Genomic DNA, 22,564 nt, shown 5'->3' on the forward strand with positions numbered 1-22,564 from the left:
GTTGTGTTATGCTTTCGACATATATTGATGTCCAAACTGTCATTGGGACTGAATGGCTGTGCTGCCATGGTCCTCCGGTCTGGTTGCTGTGGTCAGCCACTAGTCGGCCCGGTGCGGTGCAGCCATACTGTCCCGTTCAGCCGCGCTCGTTGTGGGCAGTGAGCGGGGCATTCAGAGAGGATGTTGAGGCCTGCCAGTCCCGGTGCACACCCGTCCTTAACCCGGGGCTACTAGGCTGGTCCGGGCTATGGCTGCACCTGTCGCGCATTTCGACGACGACTGGCCGCTTCTGGGTGATTTGAGCATGGTTTCAGGCCGGACGCTGCTGCCGCACAAAGGCCGCGTGGCCGCCGCGGGGCAAGCCGCTCCACGGCTCCTCTTGGATGATGATGATGATGATGATGATAGCGGTATCCTCGAGCTACGAGACAGCGGCTTCTCCCCGGGGGAAACCACCGGCGCTTTCAGGTCCATGGAGGACCTGGTGAACGATTTTGACGAGAAGTTATCGGTGTGCTACGGGAATTTTAACGCCAAAACGGACAGCATCGCTCCGGTGACCGTGATCACCGAGGACTCGCTGCTGGAGAAAGACGAGTGAGTTGTTTTTGTTTTGTTTCCGGCGGCCTGTCCGGAGGCTCGTCTTTATTTCGATGATGACGCTTTAACTCACTGCTGCAGGTTGTATTTTCAAATGCATATAAAGGCATGCTATTTGCAATGGGACATTTAATTTCATCGATCGATAACATTTTTTTTTTAGAAATTACGTGATGGTCTCATATGTCTCATTACTCATATGTCTGATTTACTATACTGTAATAACAGACTGGAAATATAAGCCACATACATTACAACCAAACATGTGCACTGATATCGGCATACTATCGGTGGCTGGCCCTAAATTGCATTTAAAAACAGATATTGGCCGATATGTGGACTGAAAAGTAATAGTTTTGTTTTCATGTAGTTGCTTATTTGAATTTGGTTGGTGATTTTTATGCTAGAATCACTTGTAGGACCATATGTGTAATTGTTTCATATTATATTATGATGATTATTAGGAGCTGAAACGGTCAGATGATGTGTTGATTAGTTGATCATTCGGAAATGAGTTGTCCGTACAGTGCCCTCATACTCGTGGTTTTGATCCCAGTCATTTAATCCCCCCCCTTCACACTGGATACTACATTTCCCATAATGCAGCTCAACAACACCTTTTGTTATTCTTCCTCTGCCTGGTAAATGTCAAACTCCATGCATTGCCTCCCTTTCCTGAAGTCTGAGGGATATTTTCTCAGACTCAAGAAAGCTCTCTCCAGACTGTATTTACCGGCTGAGTAGTACTCACTCTCACAAGTAAACTGAATTGAAATAATCTCAGTATAATTTAGCATTTTGGACTGAAATGTTGTTTGTCCCTCCACAGACTCTGGAAGGTTTTGACCAGTAACTACGGGCGCGTGATGCCGGTGGATTGGAAACAGTCTCGAACGTGCGCCCTCCACGTCCCCACATTCAACCTGGAGGAGAAACCCGTGAGTGACTTTACCCCGCCCACCCCATCGCTGTCCCACTTTCCTTATATCCCCCCCCCCCCCCCCCCCCCCCAAATCTCTTTTCCACTCATCTCACAAATCTCAAATATGCATTGTGCCAGGGTTTAGCGCTTTGATTAAATTCCCTCCCTCGGCCCTGTTCCTGGCCAGAGAAAGACTGATGTCACGGCGGAGCTGTCGGACGATGAGGAGCTGAGGGAGCAGCTGGACATGCACTCCATCATCGTCTCCTGCCTCGCAGAGGAGCCCCTCTTCACAGCAGAGCAGGTAAGTTACTGTTGCCCATCAGTCTCCAGTGTAGTTTATCCCAGACGCTGCCACACAGCGTCAAGCTTAACGTGACTGAAATCCCTCCTCATAACTGATGCTTGTTGGGTTATTTATTTTGAGTGCTGCCTCTCTGATGTGTGTGCTGGTGCTCCGTGCAGGTCATCGAGGAGATAGAAGAGATGATGCAGGACTCTCCTGACACGGAGGCAGGGCCCAATCCCTCTCAGTCGGACCTGTCGATGCTCTCGCTGGACGTCCAGCGGGCCACCAGGAGCCCCAGCTACGAGTCCAGTGAGTGTCCCCTGATCAGGAACCAATAAGCAGTAATATATCGTGAAACATGCTCTTGTGATATGCTATCGGGCCAAAAGTACCAACACATCGCAGTGTTTTTGCCGTACTCATTTCATTGCAGTGTCTCACAATCACTTGTGATTCATTGATGTAGCTCCCATTGTTGCCACGCCGTTGCACTGGGTGACACGTTCCTTTATTTCGACGAGTCTCGGCGCTGTAGTTTATTTTGACTCTGTCCCACACACATCTTCCCACATCCATAAATACTCACCAGAGCACCTACATAGTCCACAACAAATGTGATATTTTTGTTTCCTAAAAACGACAGTACCCGGCCATTTTCGGAAATTACTCCCCTTTTTTAAAATGAAATATTCATGACCAGTGTTTGATGGTTTATGTTTTCAGTAGGAATGAATGAGCTTTGGCCTGAGAGCCGCTGACAAGCAATTAACGCATCATTGGTTTTGGTCTTTTTATGGGATTTCTTGATAATATGAACAATCTAAAACAATGGCAGGCTTACCCTTTTAATCAGTTCACCCGCATCCTGGAAAACCTGGAAACCAATTTTCAAGTCAAGGAAAACACAAAAGTCCTGGAAAGTCTTGTCCTGGAAAATGATATCAAGATTGCCTATTTTTCAAGAAGAACTACGAGGCTGTCTATCAGATGAAACGGTTATGTTCAGGATCATATCAACATTCAAACGGTAGTTTATGGAACGCGAGTATTTTGAATCGACCGCTATCTTGTGGAATTGCTGTGAACACACCCACCAAGTCACATGGTAACTCATGCAGATTCCCACTTTAGTGCAGGAAATGTAAATATTAGCAACTGCTGGCTGGTAACTGTGGTAGTTTTCATCATTATGTTCTATGATCAGTTTGTCATCATTTATAAGCACATACGAGATGATGTCACAGTAAAGGTATCGCCATAGACTGCACGTCTTTTCAATCAGACTTCCACATGGAGGATCATATGATGCGACCCCTGTCTGTCATAGCTTCACTGAAAATGATCTCAAGAAAAGAGTGTGAACCCTTATAATGTCATCTTTGTGTGTGTGTGTGTGTGTGTGTGTGTGTGTGTGTGTGTGCGGCCCAGGAGTGAGGATGCTGAGTGTTGCAGAGCTGAATGAAGGTGTGGAGGAGACTGAGACGAACATCAGGATGTTCTCAGAAGAGCTGGTGCAGCAGCTGGCTCTCAGGGACGAGCTGGACTTCGAGAAAGAGGTGAAGAACAGCTTCATCTCTGCGCTCATCGACGTGCAAAACCGACAGAAGGAGCACCGGGAGCTGCTGAAGAAGAAGCTTAAAGGCGGACCTGGAACGTCGCAGGGCCGCGCGGAGAAGACGCTCGGACCGGTGAGGGCTTCACTCTTTCACCTCTGGTCTCTTGATGAGATCATGAGATGTCTTTAGGTTGTTCTTTTCCACGCTACGCTTGCATTTCTCGCTGTGTTAGTTTTCCAGCACGCTGTATTCTCCAGAAATCGTTTCCCATCTTTGGTGAGCGCTCTCATCTCATGTTTCTCCGCTTTACTTCCTTCCTCCTCAGCGCTTCAGCATGGAGGGGATCTCCTCTGTCATTCAGAACAGCTTCCGGCACACTTTTGGAAGCGGGTGCAGTGACAGACAGGTTACTGTGTACTTCTCTCTCTGCTGCTGATCTTTATCTTCATGTTTTCTGCACGAAAAAATATACACGTCCAAGACCGAGCCTTTATCTCAGCTGTCTTGCTCTCTCCCTCTGTCCCTGTCCCTGTCTCTTATGATGTCTTCCAGTATTTGACCACAGTCATCCCTTATGAGAAAAAGGGACACCCTCCGTCGCTAGAGGACCTCCAGATCCTGACTAAGAGTGAGTCTCTTCATCTGCACCAGCAGTGCTTGTATTTCAGTGGCTGTGATTGATCCATTGACTCCTCCCCTTCCTGCTGCCTTGCAGTCCTACAAGCCATGAGAGACGACAGTGACAAGGTGCCCAGTCTCTTAACAGACTATATTCTCAAAGGTGAGCCTTTCTCTTCTTTTTGTTGCGACACTGGGCATGGGCCGAAATGAAAATGTAAAGTCACGATTATCCTGGCCAAAATAAGATTCACGTTGTTATACTGATGATCATCAACATATGCTTAAAGACACTTTAAACGGCACTAAAACATAACGTTAAGATACAAATATTTTTATTGCACCACAGATCTTTTGTTAATGAACATCCTTTTTAGGAAATAACAAACAAACCATCTTAAATGAGGTAATCATAAATCATAAAGTCCACCTGCATAAATAGAGATGAATCAATTAAAAAATAGCAACATTGTGCGAGTCTGCTCTTTCTTACATGATAATTCCTGTATTTTTAATGTCGGGCTCTATTTTTCACTTCTCTACCATGACAGCGGGTTAGACAACTTTTTAAAGTCACTCACATTACAATATTCACTATTATACCAATAATTTAACTTTACCACGATCATTCTTATTGAGTGAGTGTTTTAGCGCATGTGGTCCCATCCCTGCTCCACCCTGTAGAAGGTGGGGCTGTGATGTTTAGCAGTGTGTCTGCAACCTTCTGGTACTGCTGACGTAAAAGTTAAAGAACCACAACGGCTGTTTTGTTACATTTGTTACACAAGTTACCTTTGCATTGCTTTTCTTTGCAGTTGAGAGCAGGAGCTACTTTGAAAGCAACTCGTGTTGGTGTGTTGACGAACATTACACAATGTCAAATTTGACAGTTGGCTGCCGTTAAGTATCACTTTTATATGTTTTTGTTGTTGGAGAAACAACAATTCCAGATTAATAGTTTTAAAGTCATAACATACTGTATATCTGGTCTTTAAGAAGTATTTGAACGCATCAACAAGAGAAGCTTTCAGAACAGTTCCCGTGTATATCTGCATCATACAATGCAGCAGTATAAATTGTACACAAAAAATGCCAACGTCAAGCAAGTCTGAACTGCAAAAGGACTTCCACACTGTTCTGAAATAAACTGGTCGACGCAAACCAGCCTGTGCTTTAGAAGATAATATTAAAATACTGTACTGTATGGTCCTTCAGGGCCTCTCGCTGTCGTTCATCTCTTTTTCATGTCCCTCCTTTCACATGTGTTCTGTTTTCTCTACTTCTTATGATCTGACTTATCGCTGCCTAACCCTCACTAGCTCTGGTGTGAGCGATGGACAGAGAGGTTTGTTTCTCACGTGATGTGCACTGTGGTTGTTGCCGCTCACATTGGGAGAGCGCCCCCTCTCTACCACTGAACTGTAGTGCAGTCTGACCCTGATGTTCTCCTTTTCACTTCACACCACATCTCTCTCTCTCTCTCTCTCTCGCGCTCTCGCGCTCTCTCGCTCTCGCTCTCTCTCTCTCGCTCTCTCGCGCTCTCGCTCTCGCTCGCTCTCTCTCTCTCTCTCCACACGGTGACTGTTGATCGCTCGTGTAGTGTCAGGACTCACTGCCACACACACTGAGGGTCTATTTACCCTGCAGTTTACCGTCAAGACACAGTTTAATGCTCGTTCGTCATTAGCACTGCCTAATCTGCAACTCTTTAGCCTCACCCACCCTACTTCACACATAGGTTTGCCATCAGCAATTGATGTGGTCAAATTCAGACTTTCCTTTTGTTTTTCCTTTCTTTGTCTCCCACTCTGTCATTTTATTCTGATCCTCTCATGCTGAAGCTTCATCCCTGGTTAGCTCTGCTAATATTCATCTCTACTGTTATTACAGTGCTTTGCCCAACGTAGACCAGAGGGACCATGGCAACAAGATGAAGAGGACTCATTGTATTGTTTGAAGACATGAAGCACACTTAATTTATTCTTGCAAGTTTTTACCTCAAAATTAGTTTTTTTTTTGTGTTCTTTTCTTCACTTAGCTGTATTTATTTTGTGTTGAGCTTTGTGATTTTGCAGACCTTGTGTGTTCCTGTGAATTTTGACCTTTTTTTCCAGTGTTTTTCTTAAAAATACCCAGATAATATATCCCAATGTAGAGGCTGCACTGTTTGGGAACTGAGCTCTGCTTGTTGGTTAAAATATCTGAGCTACAATGCAAAGGGCTTTGTATTGATCTGTGGTTCTTAACGATGAGCAGTGAACAAATGCACAAAGCACGTTGAAGTTGCAGCAACAGAGAATAATAAGAAGAGCGTTTGAAGCAGCAAAACTGTAAAGTATGAGCAGTAAAGTAAAGTTGTATTGATCCCCAGGAGGAAACCAATAACTATAACAGCAGCACATCAGACGGGTCAGAGGGAAGGAAGGAACAGGATACAGATGCGTAGACGATAATGTAATAATAACAAATACATTTGTTAGTTAAACCAGTTTGCATAAACATAATGTAAAACCATCATGTAAGCAGAGCCTTCCATGTAGCAGCAGAACATTACACACACGTCATCATTATTATTCTATGGAAGATAAAGTGTTGATGGTCAGAGTGAAGTAGCTAGGACTGAAATTAACTAACTAACTAACTATGCATTCAAGTGAATACTGAATTGTGACACATGCACTGTTTGTACTTTCGTGACGCTGACTGGATCTCTGAATCAGAGACTCGCGCGTTGGCGTGCCTGCTGCACACGGGGCAGCTTGTTATTCTGTATGTATCCATGTATATGTACAAACTGCCTTCGCCTGAATTTTTGTACATTATAAATGACTTATTTTCAATGAATGTCGAATTGCTGGACTACTTGCAGAAACCTGCTCCATTGTTAATTTATTTTGTAAATATTTTCTTTCAAATATATTGATAGAAAGCGCACCTTTGTCTCGATGTACTTCATTTATTTCATAATAGACATGCAAACAATACGGTAATGAGGAGTCAAAGCCTTGTACCAGAAATATTAATAACATGCAAGACAAATCATTATATAGTAGTATGAAGTGGAAAATCAGGAGGGAAAATAAAGCCCTATTCTAGAGATATATTATACCATTTCTTTGTATTGACAAAATGTAATCCACAAAGAATTCAGGTAACCATTAGCAGCACATACATACAGTATAATACACACAAATAATAGAAGATACGATTAAAGGATATTACAAAAACAAACAAAACAAATATATATATAATATATATAAATATATATTAATATATAAATATATATATATATAAATATATATATATATTAATATATATATATTTATATATAGATATATATATTAATATATTATATATAGATATATATATTAATATATTATATATATATACACACACACACACACACACTAAACCAGGGGTTTTGGAGAAAAAAGGTTCCATCATTTTCCCTGTGTGTGTGTGAGAGTGGTTTTCCTTACTCAGCTCCTTTGTCTATTTTACTCACCTGTGGTTCATCAGCTCGTCAACCACCCAGCCAGCACACCTGCCTTTCATCAGTCTCATCAACCTCAGTTCATAAAACCTGGATCTTCCCCGTCTCTCTGCCAGACCGTTGACAGTCCTCAGTGGTTGGTCTCCAGCTGAAACCTTGTGCTTAATCTTTGCTTCCACATTTTGGTTCTAACAACCATCTCTGTCGCAGGATCGTCGCTCACACCATCAAGCCTGCAAATCTACACTCAGCCTTGATCCTAAATATTTGATTATATTACATGTTTGCAGAAGATATCGACTCAACCTATTGAAGTAATTTGCATTTGTCGATAAGTAACGAGGCTTTCCCTGAATGATTTAAATACCGATGGATTTAGGCTAATGACCCTTAATAAATATTGAGGAGAAAAAGAGGGAGTCTAAACTCTTTATCAAGAGGTTTGTCTTTGAATAAAAGATCAAACCTGTGTTGTTATGGAGTGTATCTGCTCATGTTTGGAAGTGCATATCTTTATTGCATCACTTTAATGTGTTATTTGGGTGTGAGGTGTGTGCATTCAGAGTGAAATATGCAGTCGCTAAACATTTAGAGGACAGTGCTGGCAGAGATCACTGAAACTCTCTAGTGAAGACCAGCCCGACAGAGAACATGGATGAAACGTAACCAGATTTCAAATTCACAACAGTCTCATTATATAAGTCTCTGCCTCGTGTCAGCTGCACCTCGTCCAGCTCACTGAGGAGATCCAGATGTGCTGTGGGAGAAACCCTCAAAACATCCAACCTCTGGCCTGTCCTGTCGGAGCCCTCAGCAGAGTCACAACAGGAAAAACCAACCGTTCACTCAGCAAGCAACTAAGAAAAGGCAGAACTGTTTGTTGCTCGTAAAGTGGCACATGACAGACGCAGATAATAGATGAGGGAACAAATGGAAGTATGTTTATGTAACAGATGTGAAACCACACACATAGACTGCTGTAGTTTATAGTTAACCTACAAACATATGGAACCTGAGTCACGCTTGTCTGTTAAACTCTGCAAAGCCCTGCTCACCATCCATCTCCCTTCAGCGTTTCAAAAGCAGCACCAACATCTGTAAAACATTTGTTCTCGCTCAGATTCGATTTCCTCATTCAACTCTGTGCCGCCACCACCCCGGGCTTGTAAAACACCACATCCTCTGTCTGGCCAAAGCTCAGAGCTGTGAGGAGCTTTTTCTGTGCTGCTGCAACAAAAACAGTTTCTTTACGGTGGATTTAAAGTATTTCTCCAGGTGTTATGGATGCTCACATGTTGATGTTTTGCCTTCTCCTGCTGGCACACTGCACGTTGCAGCAGACTCCATCAAAGAAAAGAACTGGAAAGAGAGGTAGGTTATTAACTTGACGTTGGATATGAAAGTAATGTCCAGTAATGAGAATAACCACACTGAACTACTATGTGAGCGCTCGTCAGCGATACCGAATGCGTTATGCTTCAGAATACATTTTGCATTTCTTTTGCCTCTCCAACAGACTCTGCAAACAGTGCTGCAATTGAGGAGCTGAAGAAACAGATTACTGACATTGTTCAAGAGCTGAATTTGCTGAAAGAGCAGCAAGCTTTACACACAGGTATTTGTCCTGCAAAAAAAAGTTTGTCATAAACACCACACTTATATTTTATGGGAAAGAATAATGAGCTCAGTTAATGAATCAGAATAGAAGAAATGCAGCTCAATCAGTATATTTCACAACAGCACCAAAACATAATAGAATTCAACATCTTTCCAGTGATGGAGAACAATAACACCTGAGCCACACTGGCTTTCTCCTCATTTCCCTCTAAGTGTGTCTGCGAGGCACCAAGGTCCTCGGCAAGTGTTTCCTGGCTGACCCGCTGAAGAAGACCTTCCACGCAGCCAGCGAGGACTGCATCGCCAAGGGAGGCACTCTGAGCACTCCTCTGACAGGAGACGAGAACGACCAGCTCTACAACTACGTACGTCAGAGCATCGGCCCAGAGGAGCACATCTGGCTGGGCGTCAATGACATCGTGGCAGAGGGCCAGTGGGCGGACCAATCGGGCTCCGGCGTGCGCTTCAAGAACTGGGAGACGGAGATCACCCTGCAGCCGGACGGAGGCCGCGGCCAGAACTGTGGCATCCTCTCCACCACAGCCAACGGGAAGTGGTTCGATGAGAGCTGCCGAGCTGAGAAGGCTTCCGTGTGCGAGTTCAACATCGTCTGAGGGCTGGTGTCTGACGTTAAGATAAACACTCATGTGAACGTTGAATACTTTTTGCAGAGAGCAATGAAACATGTAGAGTATCAGGTAAATGTATGCAATGCTTGCGTACGTGCTGCATCTTTTCTTAGGCTCTTGACCCAAGAGATGTGCATGGATGCTCTGGGATACGGCATGTCATTGTGTAAGCTAAACATGTTGCATACATTCAATAGACTCCTGTTCTCAAATACTCCAGCATATTTAGATATTCATCACGGTAAACAGCACTGGATGGCTTGTCTTTGTTATATGTATGTTATCTGCTAATCAATCCAATAAAACATACTTTTACTGAAGAATAGCCACAAGTGCCTTTTCTGAGGGACTCTTTATTTCTATTACTGTATGTAAAGTTATGCTGCTTATATTACATTATATAAATTCAGTCGATATAATGACTCTCTTGCGCATCAGAAGGAACGGTTAGACGGTCTTCTCCTTTCTCTACAAGTGTCACCACTTTGTGTGTGTACTGGAGGTTTCCTGGTCCTACTTTTCTAAAAACATCTGTCCCTAATTGATGAGTACAATGAGTTGTTGTGCTTCCACCCTACACACACATTTTCCATCAGAACCTAATTTCTGTGTTGGCACTCTTAATGGTTTCTCCACCCAAAGGAGGGTTACATCAGATAAACATGTTTGGACGTCACCATGGACATGCGCTGATCTAGTCAACAGCAGTGTGTCAGTAGAGAGGATGTCCTCGTCTCAGTGCCTTTCACACTCGATGTCGGCCTGTCAAGTATGCATGGGTCATATTCTACACGGCTCTTAACCCCAGTTACTTCACATTTAGAGAGCTCTTGCATTGTTTTACAGCGAACACTTTATTTCATCAGGAGTGACAATGGACGTATGGCAACTTGGAACTTTGTCTCCCTCTGCAGTTCATTGTCTGAACATGGGACATGGCTTAAAACAAACAATTTATTCAGCATTTCTTCACCAGTTTGACTGTAAAAACTTGAATCCCACTTTTCTTCAAATGAGACTAGCAACTACTCTGGCATCTTCTTAGTCAGCCATAATATCAAAATCGATACCTTAAATAAATATGTGGTTATTGTTTTCTATCCCAGTTTATGTCAAAAACAGTACAGAAAACCTCCACTTAGGACTTGTTGTGTACCATAGCCTTTTAGATCGGTTTGTTGTTCCAAACCAAACAACCGAGTCTGTGTTCACAATAACACACAAGCACTCATCACACATGTTAAATTCTACACGTCGCACAGTGTCTCTTGTAAAAGCTACCTGCTATTAATATCACAATTCAATCAACCAACAAAGATAACCTTCTGCTCACAGACTGCAATGAAGTGTGTTCAAAGGAGTTTTAATGTCAGAAGGGATCTGTGGTCTTCAGACCAAATAGTAAAATATGGTCTCTACTTGTGTCTCATGACGAACGACAATCCCTAGTCAGAGAACAAAAACAAGTCCCTGAATGACCACAGAAACACATCACTGAGCTAGCAGCAGATCAGTCCAAAATGAGTCCAAAAAAAAGAACAAAAGCACTCTTCTTTTTTTTTCTTCTTCTTTTAAAAAACTAAAAACAACTAAGATCCTAAACTGTATTAGCAGGAGTGCATTGCCCTCTCTGTAAGGCACATGGCAGTATCTAGAAGTCTCCATAGCTGCTGTAAAAGCAGTGATAAACAACAGAACGATGATAGTCCGTACACTGCTGTTGCAATCTCCTGCAATACAGGCCATCATGTCGTGATGACGCCATAAAAGTGCAGCAGTGGAGTCCTCTCTATTCGTCTGTTTAATGATGAAAATGAAAAACTCTGCATGAAAACAGCACACGAGTTTGCTCCCGCGTAAAAAAACTGCGATATGTACAAAATGTATCATCGAAAAAATATTCATGATCTAAAAGTAACAACGACATCTTTTCATAGCGGCAAAACTGGTGTAAAGAGGATGATTGTTATGTTCCGTCTTCATAAAAGATGAAACAAGGTAAAAGATGCAGGCGGGTTTCAACAGGGTTATTTAGTGTGCCATGGCTTTGGTGCAAAACTACGCTCGACAGAAAAAAAAAAAACAGCGGCTTCTTGCAAGGCGGGTAATCACAAGGATGCCAGGGAATGAATATCTCAAAGTTCAAGTTGGTCAAGAGAAATGTAGAGAGCTGAATCCAATCTTCTCCTCAGTTCCCTCCCTCCGGCTCCAGCCGCGGCCCCAGATTCGGAGAGAGATCCTCTTCACTTCCAGCCTGGTAAATCACATTCTCCACCAGGGGCTGGATGTGGCTCGGGGGCCTGACGGGAAGTGGAGGAGCCTGAAACTGCTGGTAAGCCCCGGCTGGCATGTCGTCTGTATCGGCGTCGCTACAGACCAGTGGCTTTTGTGAGTCTGAGTGCCCCGTGAAGGGCTGGTGTGTGTCAAACCCCCCGTAGACCCCCATCTCTGCCCCCTTCCTCAGCAGGTCCGTGTAGACCAGAGTGTCCTCAATGGACGCGTACACGTGGGACTCGTTGTCCTCGGGTGTTTTTGGGAAGCCGTTTTGTCCTGGCAGGAAGCTGGTGCCGTTTGGATTGTAGATGGACACTTGATGACTCAGCTTCTTCTTCTTCTTCTTCCTGTTGAGCAGAAGACGACAGAGAGCTTAAGAGTTACAAACGGCATCAAACTGTTTCGTGAAACACTTTTAAATGAGTGAGGAAATCTCTCGCTAGGTCGAGGCAAACATGTAGTTTCACAAAGCACTTCACTATATTTTACAAAACAATAACTTGCAGAATTCTTTCCACAAGCGGGCAATCTGAAAAGACAAAAATACCTAATTTTAAAGCATAAATGATCAAATTTGAAGAATAAAACATGAAGCCGATCCACTCACCTAATCACCACACAGACAGCTACCAGCACGATGACAAAAATGAGCAAAAGAGCAGCCACCACACTCAGGATGATGGTCAGCAGATGGCCTAGACGAGAGAAAACAACAGATACAATCTTTCATGAATACTTTCTGTTGTACATGCAATGAAGTGTCCATCAAATTCAAAAAGAAGCTACTGAAGCCTGGAGATCAACACTTTCATTAACCTCTTCTGACTCATGACAAATGGACCACTAAAATAGTAGGGATGGGGGGAAAAAATCGATACAGCATAGTATCGATACATGGACGCAAAGTATCGATATTTTATTATATAAACTATTAAAAAAAAAAAAAAAGAATCAATTGCTTTTCCAGTCCACTAGATGGTGCTGAGTTGTTTTCTGGTGAGGTCAGCAAAGGTCCTGGGTCAGCGTGATTGGTAGCAAGTTGGTCAAAACAAAGAGACATCGGGCCTCACAACGGGGTTAAATCTGCCAACAGTAGCCGGCTCATGGGGAGAGTGCAGCGCATCACTGTCTCTCTGCCCTCGACGTCCACGCATCGCAAGTTATACTGAGTTATATAACTCTAATAATATCCTACTTATAGAAGTTATAGTTCATATACTGAGTCCACACGTTTGCATTTAGTTAAGTTGGACTGTGTAGTAATACAAACAGTTCAGTTTGTCAGGTTCATGCAACATTTATGACATTGATGGTCAGTCTGTCTGCTTGACAATCCTATTCTGCTGCAATAAAAATGATTGAAGTGAGATGAACAGATGGAAAACTTTATCTTATTAGATAAAACATGTTGACACAGTTTTCCTTTGAAGTTGAAAAAAGTAATAAATCACAATATATGTTGTCACAATATTGCAGTGTCTTTAAAGTATTGTGATAATATCGTATCGCGAGATCTCTGGCGATTCCCACCCCTATAAAATAGCACCAAAAACAAAGCAGGCTGCAGCCGAGGCGGATGGGAATGGCATTAGTTTTGCAGGTGTTTGGTCATAAACCAAAGTATGGGGACCATTGATATCTGTACCAAATTCATGGCAATTCATCTAATAGTTGTTAGTTGTTAAGATTTTTCTGTGTGATCCAAAGTGCCAGACGCTGGCATCACACTCACACTCACATCTATACGTTAAATACTTGGTGCTGGACAGAAACGCATGTAAAAGACGTGCAAGCATGTGTTATTAATCTACAGTTATCTAGTGTGCAGACTCCAGCATGGCTAAAAGTACCACTTAGAGAAGATGCCTTTAAAACACGCAGTCCAATTTTGTATTTTTTGAATTACAGCTTACACAAAGCTACAATGCAGACGGAGTAACCGTACAGAATGTCCTCTTACTCTTCTGCAGTGTGACCTTGGCGATGACGCTGAACTCCCCTCTTTCGGGCTTACAGTTGGACATGTTTAGGTAGAAGTTCGAAGTGACGGTGATCTCGCTCTCGGCCTGCTCGTCCTCCCTGCGGCTGTAATCCTCCTCCAGGTAGCCGACTCTCTGCACCCTGATACTAGTGTGGCGGTTGATGCACTTGGGCTGGCTGAGGTTGGCAAACATAAGGTGAGCGTCCATCTTCGGGGGGACGGCGACGATCCAGGAGACGGTGGTGGAAGACTTCATTCCTGCTGGCCAACCAGGAGTAGCCAAAAGGACAGGAGTGTCTCTCTTTGGAAATACAGTGAATATGTAACTTTCTGAAAATGATTAGAAAGAAAGGACTATTTAATCTCACTGAAGAACATGCATTTAATGTATTTATTTCATTCGTTTGGCTTGTTACCTGCTATCTCCTCTTTAAAAATGGCACTCAGCATATGCTTGAGGGGCGTGCTTAGTGCTTTACCCGCCACAGTGACGGACATGTTGGTGTGGATTTGGACCGTCTTTATGGCTCCCTGAGGGCAGAAGTCTCCAATAGGAGTGCCGTCGCCTTCGGCCATTGTGATAATGATGCTGTCGTTGCACTGCTGCCCAGGTAGGGACTGTTTGAGGAGCTCAGTGGGAGAGGTCAGCTCCACTGTGCCGCCCTGAGGGGGACGGAGAGCCCAGGTCACACTGCTCAGAGGGAAAGGGAAGCAGTGCGGCAGCGCCGGCACCGACAGGCGGTCCGGCTTCTTCGGGCAGTCTTTGAGTCGACTGCACTCTGAAAAAGGCATTTTCACACTTCTGGTTAGAGAAACGAAATTGAAACTGATTTCTAGCCAATGAAAATGTCTCATGAGAAATTAAAAAGGAGACTACGTTTCCATGGAGCAATGTTGACGACGAGAAACGGCAACTTGTCTCAAAACCTGGACAAATTAAACCCAAACTATCTGGATACTACCAAAAGTAAGAGAGAGAAATAGAGTTTTCTGAAGCGCCTCTTTAACGTCAAATACTAAATAAAATGATGGTCTGGTCTGTGTAATTCTTAATCTAAGAAAATAAAAGTTATGAGAATGATTCAAGGCTTATTTTCCAGGCCCGGGGACGCTTCAATCTGGACTTACTTATGACTCTCGTGGCGGTGACTTGTACGTCTTCAGGAAAGCAGTCCTGGAAAGTCAGCTTACTCTTTGACGTCACTGTGATCTTCTCCTTCGGCACGGAGTTTATCGTCATCGTGCAGACGGAGGCCGACCTCAACCTCTCGACGTGAAGAGAAAGGCCGTCCATTTTGCTCATATCCACTTCACACGACACTACAGAATAAAATACAATAAGATATGAGCATTTCCTCTGTTCACCAACTCCCACAAGCACACAAATGCAAATGTGTTGGGCACCTGCGTTTCAAATCACAACCATGTCAAACAGGAATTTGACCGATAGAGCCGAACGGGATTCCCCGAACGTTGAAGGAAGTGTGCTCAGTCATTTGAGACTCAGCGATGAGGCAATCTGAGAGCTCCCCTCTCTGAAGAGCCGAGGGCTCAGATAGACGCCACGAGGCCCACTCCCCCCACGTCACACATCCTCACAGAGCACGGAGATTTCTATCCCACTCCTGACTGATGAAACTGCACCCTGCTGCAACATGTAGGAGACATCCGTCATCCTAGAAACTATTTAAATCAACAGCAAAACCTGCACCAACACTGAACCATTCACCATGTTGCTGATGAAACTGCTTTCTGTTATACTTCTTTAACGGCATTCTAACATTAGCTTTCTTTTTCATTTCACATCTTTATGAAAATAAATGATTTCACACCAACAGACAAAACATGTTTGAAGGATCAATTGTAGTTGGTAACTTTAAAGCAGATCACTTGGCAAGAAAGGAAGCAACATTCGTGGCCATTTGGAGTCGACTTTCGGTCTTTTAGCTGGTTTATGGTCTCTACCAACTCCCGAGGGAAATATCCGTCTCTTCAGCTGCTAAATGTTCCACGAATATCAATCATCAATCGAAGGTTAAAATGTCACCCTTAGAAATAACCCATCTCAGTTCGCGCCATAAAAACAACTTTCTTCAAGATCCAGATCACCCACAACATCAAAACCGTCCAGGTCTCGAGGTCTACCTGCCACTTATTTTGATCGGTATTTGAGAGGTATAACATTACAGCTACAGAGGGACGAATGCATAACTATCTTGGCAGAGGTCAAAAGTAAAAAAATAATAAGCAAACCTGATGAGCTTGCACTTGAGGAAGACACCTTGAAGTTTACCGACAGTCCAGCAGAACCAACACTTCTTCTGTCCGTCTCGCAGTTCCTCAGCTTCAGGGCGAACTTTCCCTGGATGTGGTCCGGCTGCGGGTCTGTCAGACTCCGCACCGACGGCCCTCTACCTGTGCTGTGGTACTCCACCGCCGTCCCCTTCTTCACACAACGCGGCTGTGTGAGATTCAAGAACTGAATGGCTGTCTTTTGTTTGTCCGGGACCTCAAAGTACCACTCCATCACGCCGTCGTCAGGAAAACCGTCCGGGTAGTTTGGAGAGAACAACTCTGAGGACGAGGTCCCTTTTGGTAACGTCAGTGTAATTTTAGCAAGAGCTGTGAGAGGGGAAATAAAAAAAGAGAGCCATATAACGGTCAAACAATGTGACGTGTGACACACGGGCATGGGCGAGCAATCAGACACCAACTCACATTGGATTTCCTCGCCGACAGACACATCAAACTGGGCATTTTGCAGCTTCTGCCCTGCTGGGACGTCCAGAGAAAAGCTCCCTTGATTCAGTATCTGAGCACTACCGACGGGTCCCATTCTGCAGTACTTCCCCACGGCCACGTTCCCTGTAGGCTGGAAGGCCTGCAGGGTGTAGCTGTGTCTGTCTGGACATCTCTCAGACGGATTGATCTGTCTCACACCCAAGTTGTTGAAGTCTATTTTGAACGCTTTCGTCGCAGATGCCTTCAGGTTCCAGGTGAACTTGCGGTTAAACTCCAGCAAAGGAAGTGAGTCGGAGTCAGCCTGGATGATGTGGCCATTGCACAACTTTGTGGTACATTCTGAGAGGAGACATTAACCGATGAATTTTACAACAAACAAATCCATCTACGTTAGTTCTGCAAGACGATACGATTTCTTTAAAAGAAGAGCCATTCAAATAGCATTGCTGGAGTACTATATTTACCGATATTCCGCACAATTTCCACTCTGAATACATCTTGAGGTCTGGAGCATTCAAACTCCATTGAGACAGGAGCGCTGTCTTTGATCACGAGGGATGGACTACATTGTCGTGAGCGTCCGGCCCATGTGCACACTTTGCAACCTTTGACCTGAGTACTGCTGATGTTGAGGTAGGTGCCTCTGACCGGGGTGACGGTCAGCTTCTGGACCCCTAGGGAAAAATTGGGAATTAAGAGAAAAGGGAGAAACTTTGATTAAAAAAACAACAACACAGATGTTCAGTGCTGAACAACACGCAATAATCACAATGAAATCACCTCTTAGATGTCACGGAAAATCGGAATCTACGGATGTCTTGCTAAGTTATTCACAACGTCACAATGACTAACTGCGTTGAGAGAGGAGGCCAACAGCTCTGACTAACCAGGCATAACCTGAGCAAACAGAGCCATGTTAAAACACACAACGGCTCCTTCAAGCACCTCTCCATTGTCTCACATATCCTGGTTTACACTCTATTATTTCTCTTTCTATATTTATATACTGTATGTATGTTTCTGTGTGTGTGTGTGTGTGTGTGTGTGGACAACAGACACAACCTGTCCTCATATGACAGATGACACATCAGATTAGGTCTGCGAGCCTTTTTTGATGAGGATATTCCTGTTTAACAGAAAACTGGTGAGTTCAGTCAACAGCAGAAACTCCTCGCGGATACAACAGGCCCGTTCCTTCATTTGTGTCCTCGCACTGATCCCGACTTATCACTTAATTTACTCAGACACAACTCATCAAAGCAATCATTAAAGTCATCCAGGTAATCAATAACAACAGCTTAGCAACACTGATGTTTGATGAGACCTCCACGTGTCTCCACACTGTCCTCTAACTTGAGGACTAATCAGCGTTCATATTCAAACAGCAGATCTTTCGCCTCATCAGCGTGTCTGTCCTGCCGGTTAATGATTAAGCTGGAACTTACCTGATACAGTGAAGGCGATGAACGCAAGAAGTAAAAGCTGAAACGCGACTCCCGATGAGGACATGCTGTCCTATAATGTTCTTCTATTTGATCCGGAGGAAATCTGGTCCAGATGTCTGCGCATATTGCATCGCTTCTCGTCCAGAGGTGCGACTTTAAGTGCGCCACATTTTCCTTTTCGTTCACGTGAAGAGCAGACACAACTCCTCCGCTTCCTGTGTGAGTGTGTGAGTGTGTGTCAGGAGCAAAGGCGGCGTTCATGCACCAGGTAATCAAAAGGCGTGGTCGGGTCGGCCATTTTGGCAGGTACCAATAAACCAAAACAGCAAAATATGACTGTTCAGTTATATCTGAAGAATCATTTTGACAAATAGTTATTTGCAATTAAAAATAAAATTGTGTCAATTTATTAAATAGCCTACAACAAAGTATATAGGCTATTCTCCTAATTATTTCTAATTATAGCCCAGTGGTACCATATTATATATTATAGTATTATATATATTAGAGCAATATTAAAGAATGTGTTTCTATTGTCGTCCACTTCAAGATGTATCCACTTGATCAAAAAAGAATAAAGTCTAATTCCTTCAATAAAGTCTCGATGGTTGTAATGTGAAACTGTTTTAGAGAAATGTTGGAGGTTGTAGCTGGTGCTGTTGGTCTTTATATTATTATACTGAGAGGTTTTCTGTTATTTTGTCCACCCCACTTATACAACCCTAATTAAAATAGGATTGTTGAAGGGCTGTTGAATTGCATTGGTTAAAACTGAGCGAATTTATTCAACTGACAATTCAGTGTATTTTTCATAATAATTAAATGATCAATTGGCTGTATAACAACATCTTATTTTTACAGATAAACATCTACTAGTTTGTCATCATCATAAACTGGTCAGTCAGCTCAGCAGGATACTAAACATTGTTGTTTGTGGTTCAGGCTGATAACATACCATACACTGACACTAGACAAAGCCACAGTAACACATTGACACTGGGGAAAAGAGCAGGTTGTATGTGGAGAAACTGTCTTTAGTTCTGGGGGGCAACGCAACCCATGAGTCAACATGAGTTACATTGCAGTACTAAAACAACCATTTGTAGCAGATGTGGAGTAAATCTCCCAATTTTCATCGACGCAGGCAGAGGGACAAAGATATAACTTCCTGCTCAACGGTTTTACTTCTGGGAATAATTCCACATCTGCAGTTAATCCCAAGTGTGAGCAAAATGTATAATTAAAGTTGCATGTAGCCCGGTATTTTTATAATGTATTTGATCATTTAAAAAACAAATCTATTCCTGCAATTTCTACCTCATCCGTGTTAAAATATGATCATCTTCATGATCATGTTGGAGGGTTTATCGTGGTGTTTTTGAATTGTATTGTGTTATACTGACAGATGTTTCTATTATTTAGTCCATCCCATTTACATCAATGCGGGTCAACGAGAACAAAAACACCTCTCTGTACAATGAAATGCAGCTTAACAGCACAAACTACATCCTCCAAAATGAACACAGTTGATTTAACGCCTGTCTAAAACAGTTTTAGTCAAAGTAAACATCATGACCTTCACAAAGCAGGTTTTATTGAATGGACTGTTGCATTACTGCATTGGTTTTAGCTTGATGTACCTAATAAACTGGCAACTGAGTATATTTTCCACTTTGGACCACATGTTGTGTTCACTAGAAGTAAATTGATTCAGGCTACAGAGAACAGTTCAGACAGAATCTGAGTTATAAGTCTAGAATCAATTTTATTGTCATTGAAACCGCTGCAACATGAATACAAATAAGCACGCCTATTGAGCTTGACATTATAAATCTAACAAGATAATTATTGAAACCCTCTCTATATGTCAATCAGAAACAACATCTATCTTTTCAGAACATATCGAGAAAAAACGATGACATTTACTTTGAACAAGACTATCGGTTATATATGTGACAGCACACTTTAAAGTTCATTTGTCAGTGCAAAAAATCCTACACACGGGATAAGGCAAAAACGTTCTAGAAAGATTAAAAACTATACAAATACTGTTTAAAGAGAAAAGTGTGCACAGTTTACGCTGACATAATCTATAGGAAGGCCTACAAGGGGATACAAAACACATTGGTGTTGGTCCCAGATTACTATTGGCTAGTATAATCCACCATACTTTACCTTTTCCTAATCATGAGGAGCTCTAATAAGGATTAAAGAACACCCAAAACTAAAAGATTTGGTCAAAGTGTCTCCAAAGCTCCTCAATCATTCATTCAGGTGAACAGTTGGATGGCTACAATTATAGTATAGGCAGCACAGGCTAATTATAATAAAGATTATTTCAATTATCTCGGTCTCCTCTGCTCCATCCCATTGGGCAGAAATCCTGCAATGATCGGGACTGGCCATATGAGAGCAGCAACACTCCACACAATGATGACCAAAGTCATGAAACAAGCCACAAGTGTCGACTCGATGGGCTTTCTGTTCAGCCTCCAATTTTTGTCCCCCTTCAGCTCGTCGAGGCTGAAATCCACGCAGCAGAAAGCGACCTGATCCCCGGCCTGCTGGCCCCTCGACCTGCCCTGACCGAACCTCCGGTACCGGGACATCCCGCAGCCCACGCACAGCCGCAGCTCCTGCTGACCCCCGGTGACCCCGAGGTGCTCGATGACGACGGGGGAGATCGCCCTGTTCAAAGACGCGGAGAAAAAAGCCCTTCCGTGGTTGTTGGTGGTGTAGATGAGCACGTCACACTGGAAGCCGAAGCTGCTGTCCCAGCGGGCCACCAGCGAGGTGGGCTGGAGTCTCTGCACGCTCACGTTGCACTGGGACATGGTCTGCAGGGAGGAGCCGTCGGGCGAGGCGTCGTTCTCCTCCACAGACCTCTTGGAGAAGCGCACGTCCACCTCCAGGTTGGACAGGAACCCGTTGGAGGAGTTGTTGGGCGGCAGGAGGAGTTCCTCGTCGCTCCAGCCCTGACATCGCTGGAGAAGTCCGGCCACCGCGGTGAGAGCCAGCAGGAGAGTCGGAGAGTCGTTCAGCATGGCACAGGGCGCGTCTCTCCTGCTCGCATGGTGCTGTGACGATCCACAGGCGACGGACGAGGCGTGCAATGCTTCAAAACGCCAGTCGCCAGTGGTTTTTTAATAACGCCGCTCCCGATGGAGAGATTTAATTCCCTGCCCGACTTGTTTGAATGGAAACGTCCACAGCATGTCACATGCGCGTGTCCCCTCGCTCCTCTTTTGGATATTGTTTTGCTTCTGACTTGATCTCCAAATGTGCCCTGCAGTCGCTGTACAGTAGAAGAAGAAGAAGAAGAAGAAGAAGAAGAAGCGGCATGCAGGGCAGCACCGCGCGCTGCCTTCATCACAGCTTGGAGCGTCTCTGAGCGTCACTCCCTCTCTGTCACTTCAGGTGTGAGCGGCGCTGAGCACGAAAACACAGGAGGAGCGGTGAGGGGCGAGCCTCCAGTGCGCAGGGACAGAAGTTCAACGCACATCTTCCAATCAGCAGTCCTCACATACACATGCTCAAAGCAACTTTCTCAATGGAATGCAAGGATTTGAAAACAGAAATCCAGCCTTGTTGTCGCTGTTGATCTGCGACTTTTGCATTTCTCTCTCCAGGATGAGAAAAGACTGAATAATAGAAATAAGTGAGACGAAACATTCTGTGGCATCATGTTTAATAGTCTGTAATAACATTTACATTTAACTGATCGGTTACTGATTCTCTTTCAATAAATTCTACCATCATAAAGGTATAAATGCTGTTTCAAAACCATCTTACTGCCATGAATAGAAGTCTGGTTGGATAGCAGTGAATCCTTTATGCATTTATTGTGTTGGCTTAAAATCAGTGACATTTAAATATGGAGACCCAAACATATTGGAATAACCCAATTAAATACATGTAAAACACCCCTAGGTTATAAAAACTGCCAACGTCGCTCAGCCATGGAGCCATTTTCATCCTGAAAGTAAAGCTTAACACCATTCTAACTTCTCCATTTTTAAAATTCCATTTCAATGAAATAGACGTTGATTCCCTTTAAGGTCACAATAAGCTTAGAAACATGCTGGGATTGTCATCATGCGCCAGAGAGCTAAAAGATCAGAAGTTAATCTTGATCCCAGGCAGGAAAGATTAACAAGCAACCTTTCTGTGACAATCACTGAGTCCAGCATGAATGCATGGCCACTGATAGTAGCTGCACTGGCAGCAGGGGCTCAGGTGCCTTGCTCAAGAGCACCTAAGCAGTGATGATGAGGTAAAAGGCAAGGGCTGCTCTCTCACTTCCTCACCAAGACTTGCCCACATGTTCCTGCATGTGTCGACTAAGAGCTGAATGTATTCCCCTCCATTCAGTGATAAAACCGCAGTAGTTCAAGAATG

General features: G+C 43.7%; 4 protein-coding genes across 5 annotated transcripts; 2 read left to right on the top strand and 2 right to left on the bottom strand.

The window, feature by feature from the left end:
* Nucleotides 1-21: 21 nt before the first annotated feature.
* On the top strand, nt 22-6,856 carry fez2a (fasciculation and elongation protein zeta 2a). The gene is made up of 9 exons (XM_079275438.1): nt 22-597; nt 1,430-1,538; nt 1,710-1,826; nt 1,988-2,120; nt 3,240-3,499; nt 3,693-3,773; nt 3,920-3,995; nt 4,083-4,148; nt 5,876-6,856. Exons 1-9 carry the CDS (start codon nt 248-250, stop codon nt 5,890-5,892), a joined length of 1,209 nt encoding a protein of 402 aa, XP_079131564.1. The 5' UTR covers nt 22-247; the 3' UTR covers nt 5,893-6,856.
* A 1,816-nt stretch (nt 6,857-8,672) lies between these two features.
* On the top strand, nt 8,673-10,034 carry clec3ba (C-type lectin domain family 3, member Ba). 2 transcript variants are annotated; one of them, XM_079275423.1, is made up of 3 exons: nt 8,673-8,849; nt 8,995-9,093; nt 9,309-10,034. In XM_079275423.1, the coding sequence occupies exons 1-3, from the start codon at nt 8,759-8,761 to the stop codon at nt 9,707-9,709; spliced, it is 591 nt and encodes a 196-aa protein (XP_079131549.1). In that variant the 5' UTR covers nt 8,673-8,758; the 3' UTR covers nt 9,710-10,034. The 2 variants fall into 2 exon arrangements, with proteins under 2 accessions (XP_079131549.1, XP_079131550.1); XM_079275424.1 differs by lacking the exon at nt 8,995-9,093.
* Nucleotides 10,035-10,522: 488 nt separating this feature from the next.
* cdcp1a (CUB domain containing protein 1a) lies at nt 10,523-18,245 on the bottom strand. Its single transcript, XM_079276026.1, has 9 exons — nt 18,167-18,245; nt 17,186-17,395; nt 16,698-17,060; nt 16,233-16,601; nt 15,108-15,299; nt 14,396-14,758; nt 13,959-14,309; nt 12,606-12,693; nt 10,523-12,345 (listed from the first exon to the last, which is right to left on the bottom strand). The coding sequence occupies exons 1-9, from the start codon at nt 18,228-18,230 to the stop codon at nt 11,913-11,915; spliced, it is 2,433 nt and encodes an 810-aa protein (XP_079132152.1). The 5' UTR covers nt 18,231-18,245; the 3' UTR covers nt 10,523-11,912.
* A 1,711-nt stretch (nt 18,246-19,956) lies between these two features.
* Nucleotides 19,957-21,841, bottom strand: tmem158 (transmembrane protein 158). The gene has a single exon (XM_079275779.1). It carries the CDS (start codon nt 21,208-21,210, stop codon nt 20,509-20,511), a length of 702 nt encoding a protein of 233 aa, XP_079131905.1. The 5' UTR covers nt 21,211-21,841; the 3' UTR covers nt 19,957-20,508.
* Nucleotides 21,842-22,564: the final 723 nt, after the last annotated feature.

The sequence above is a fragment of the Melanostigma gelatinosum genome (assembly GCF_949748355.1).
Source record: "Melanostigma gelatinosum genome assembly, chromosome: 9".
Classification (NCBI taxonomy): Eukaryota; Metazoa; Chordata; class Actinopteri; order Perciformes; family Zoarcidae; genus Melanostigma; species Melanostigma gelatinosum.

Coding starts and splice junctions, on each gene's coding strand:
- fez2a (XM_079275438.1), top strand. CDS start 248: ATGGCTGCACCTGTCGCGCATTTCGACGACGACTGGCCGCTTCTGGGT. Junction 1,539..1,709: donor TCAACCTGGAGGAGAAACCC/GTGAGTGACTTT, acceptor GTTCCTGGCCAG/AGAAAGACTGATGTCACGGC. Junction 3,774..3,919: donor GCGGGTGCAGTGACAGACAG/GTTACTGTGTAC, acceptor GATGTCTTCCAG/TATTTGACCACAGTCATCCC.
- clec3ba (XM_079275423.1), top strand. CDS start 8,759: ATGGATGCTCACATGTTGATGTTTTGCCTTCTCCTGCTGGCACACTGC. Junction 8,850..8,994: donor GAAAAGAACTGGAAAGAGAG/GTAGGTTATTAA, acceptor CCTCTCCAACAG/ACTCTGCAAACAGTGCTGCA. Junction 9,094..9,308: donor GCAGCAAGCTTTACACACAG/GTATTTGTCCTG, acceptor TTTCCCTCTAAG/TGTGTCTGCGAGGCACCAAG.
- cdcp1a (XM_079276026.1), bottom strand. CDS start 18,230: ATGTCCTCATCGGGAGTCGCGTTTCAGCTTTTACTTCTTGCGTTCATC. Junction 16,602..16,697: donor TGTCGGCGAGGAAATCCAAT/GTGAGTTGGTGT, acceptor CCCCTCTCACAG/CTCTTGCTAAAATTACACTG. Junction 14,759..15,107: donor CACCGCCACGAGAGTCATAA/GTAAGTCCAGAT, acceptor TGCCTTTTTCAG/AGTGCAGTCGACTCAAAGAC.
- tmem158 (XM_079275779.1), bottom strand. CDS start 21,210: ATGCTGAACGACTCTCCGACTCTCCTGCTGGCTCTCACCGCGGTGGCC.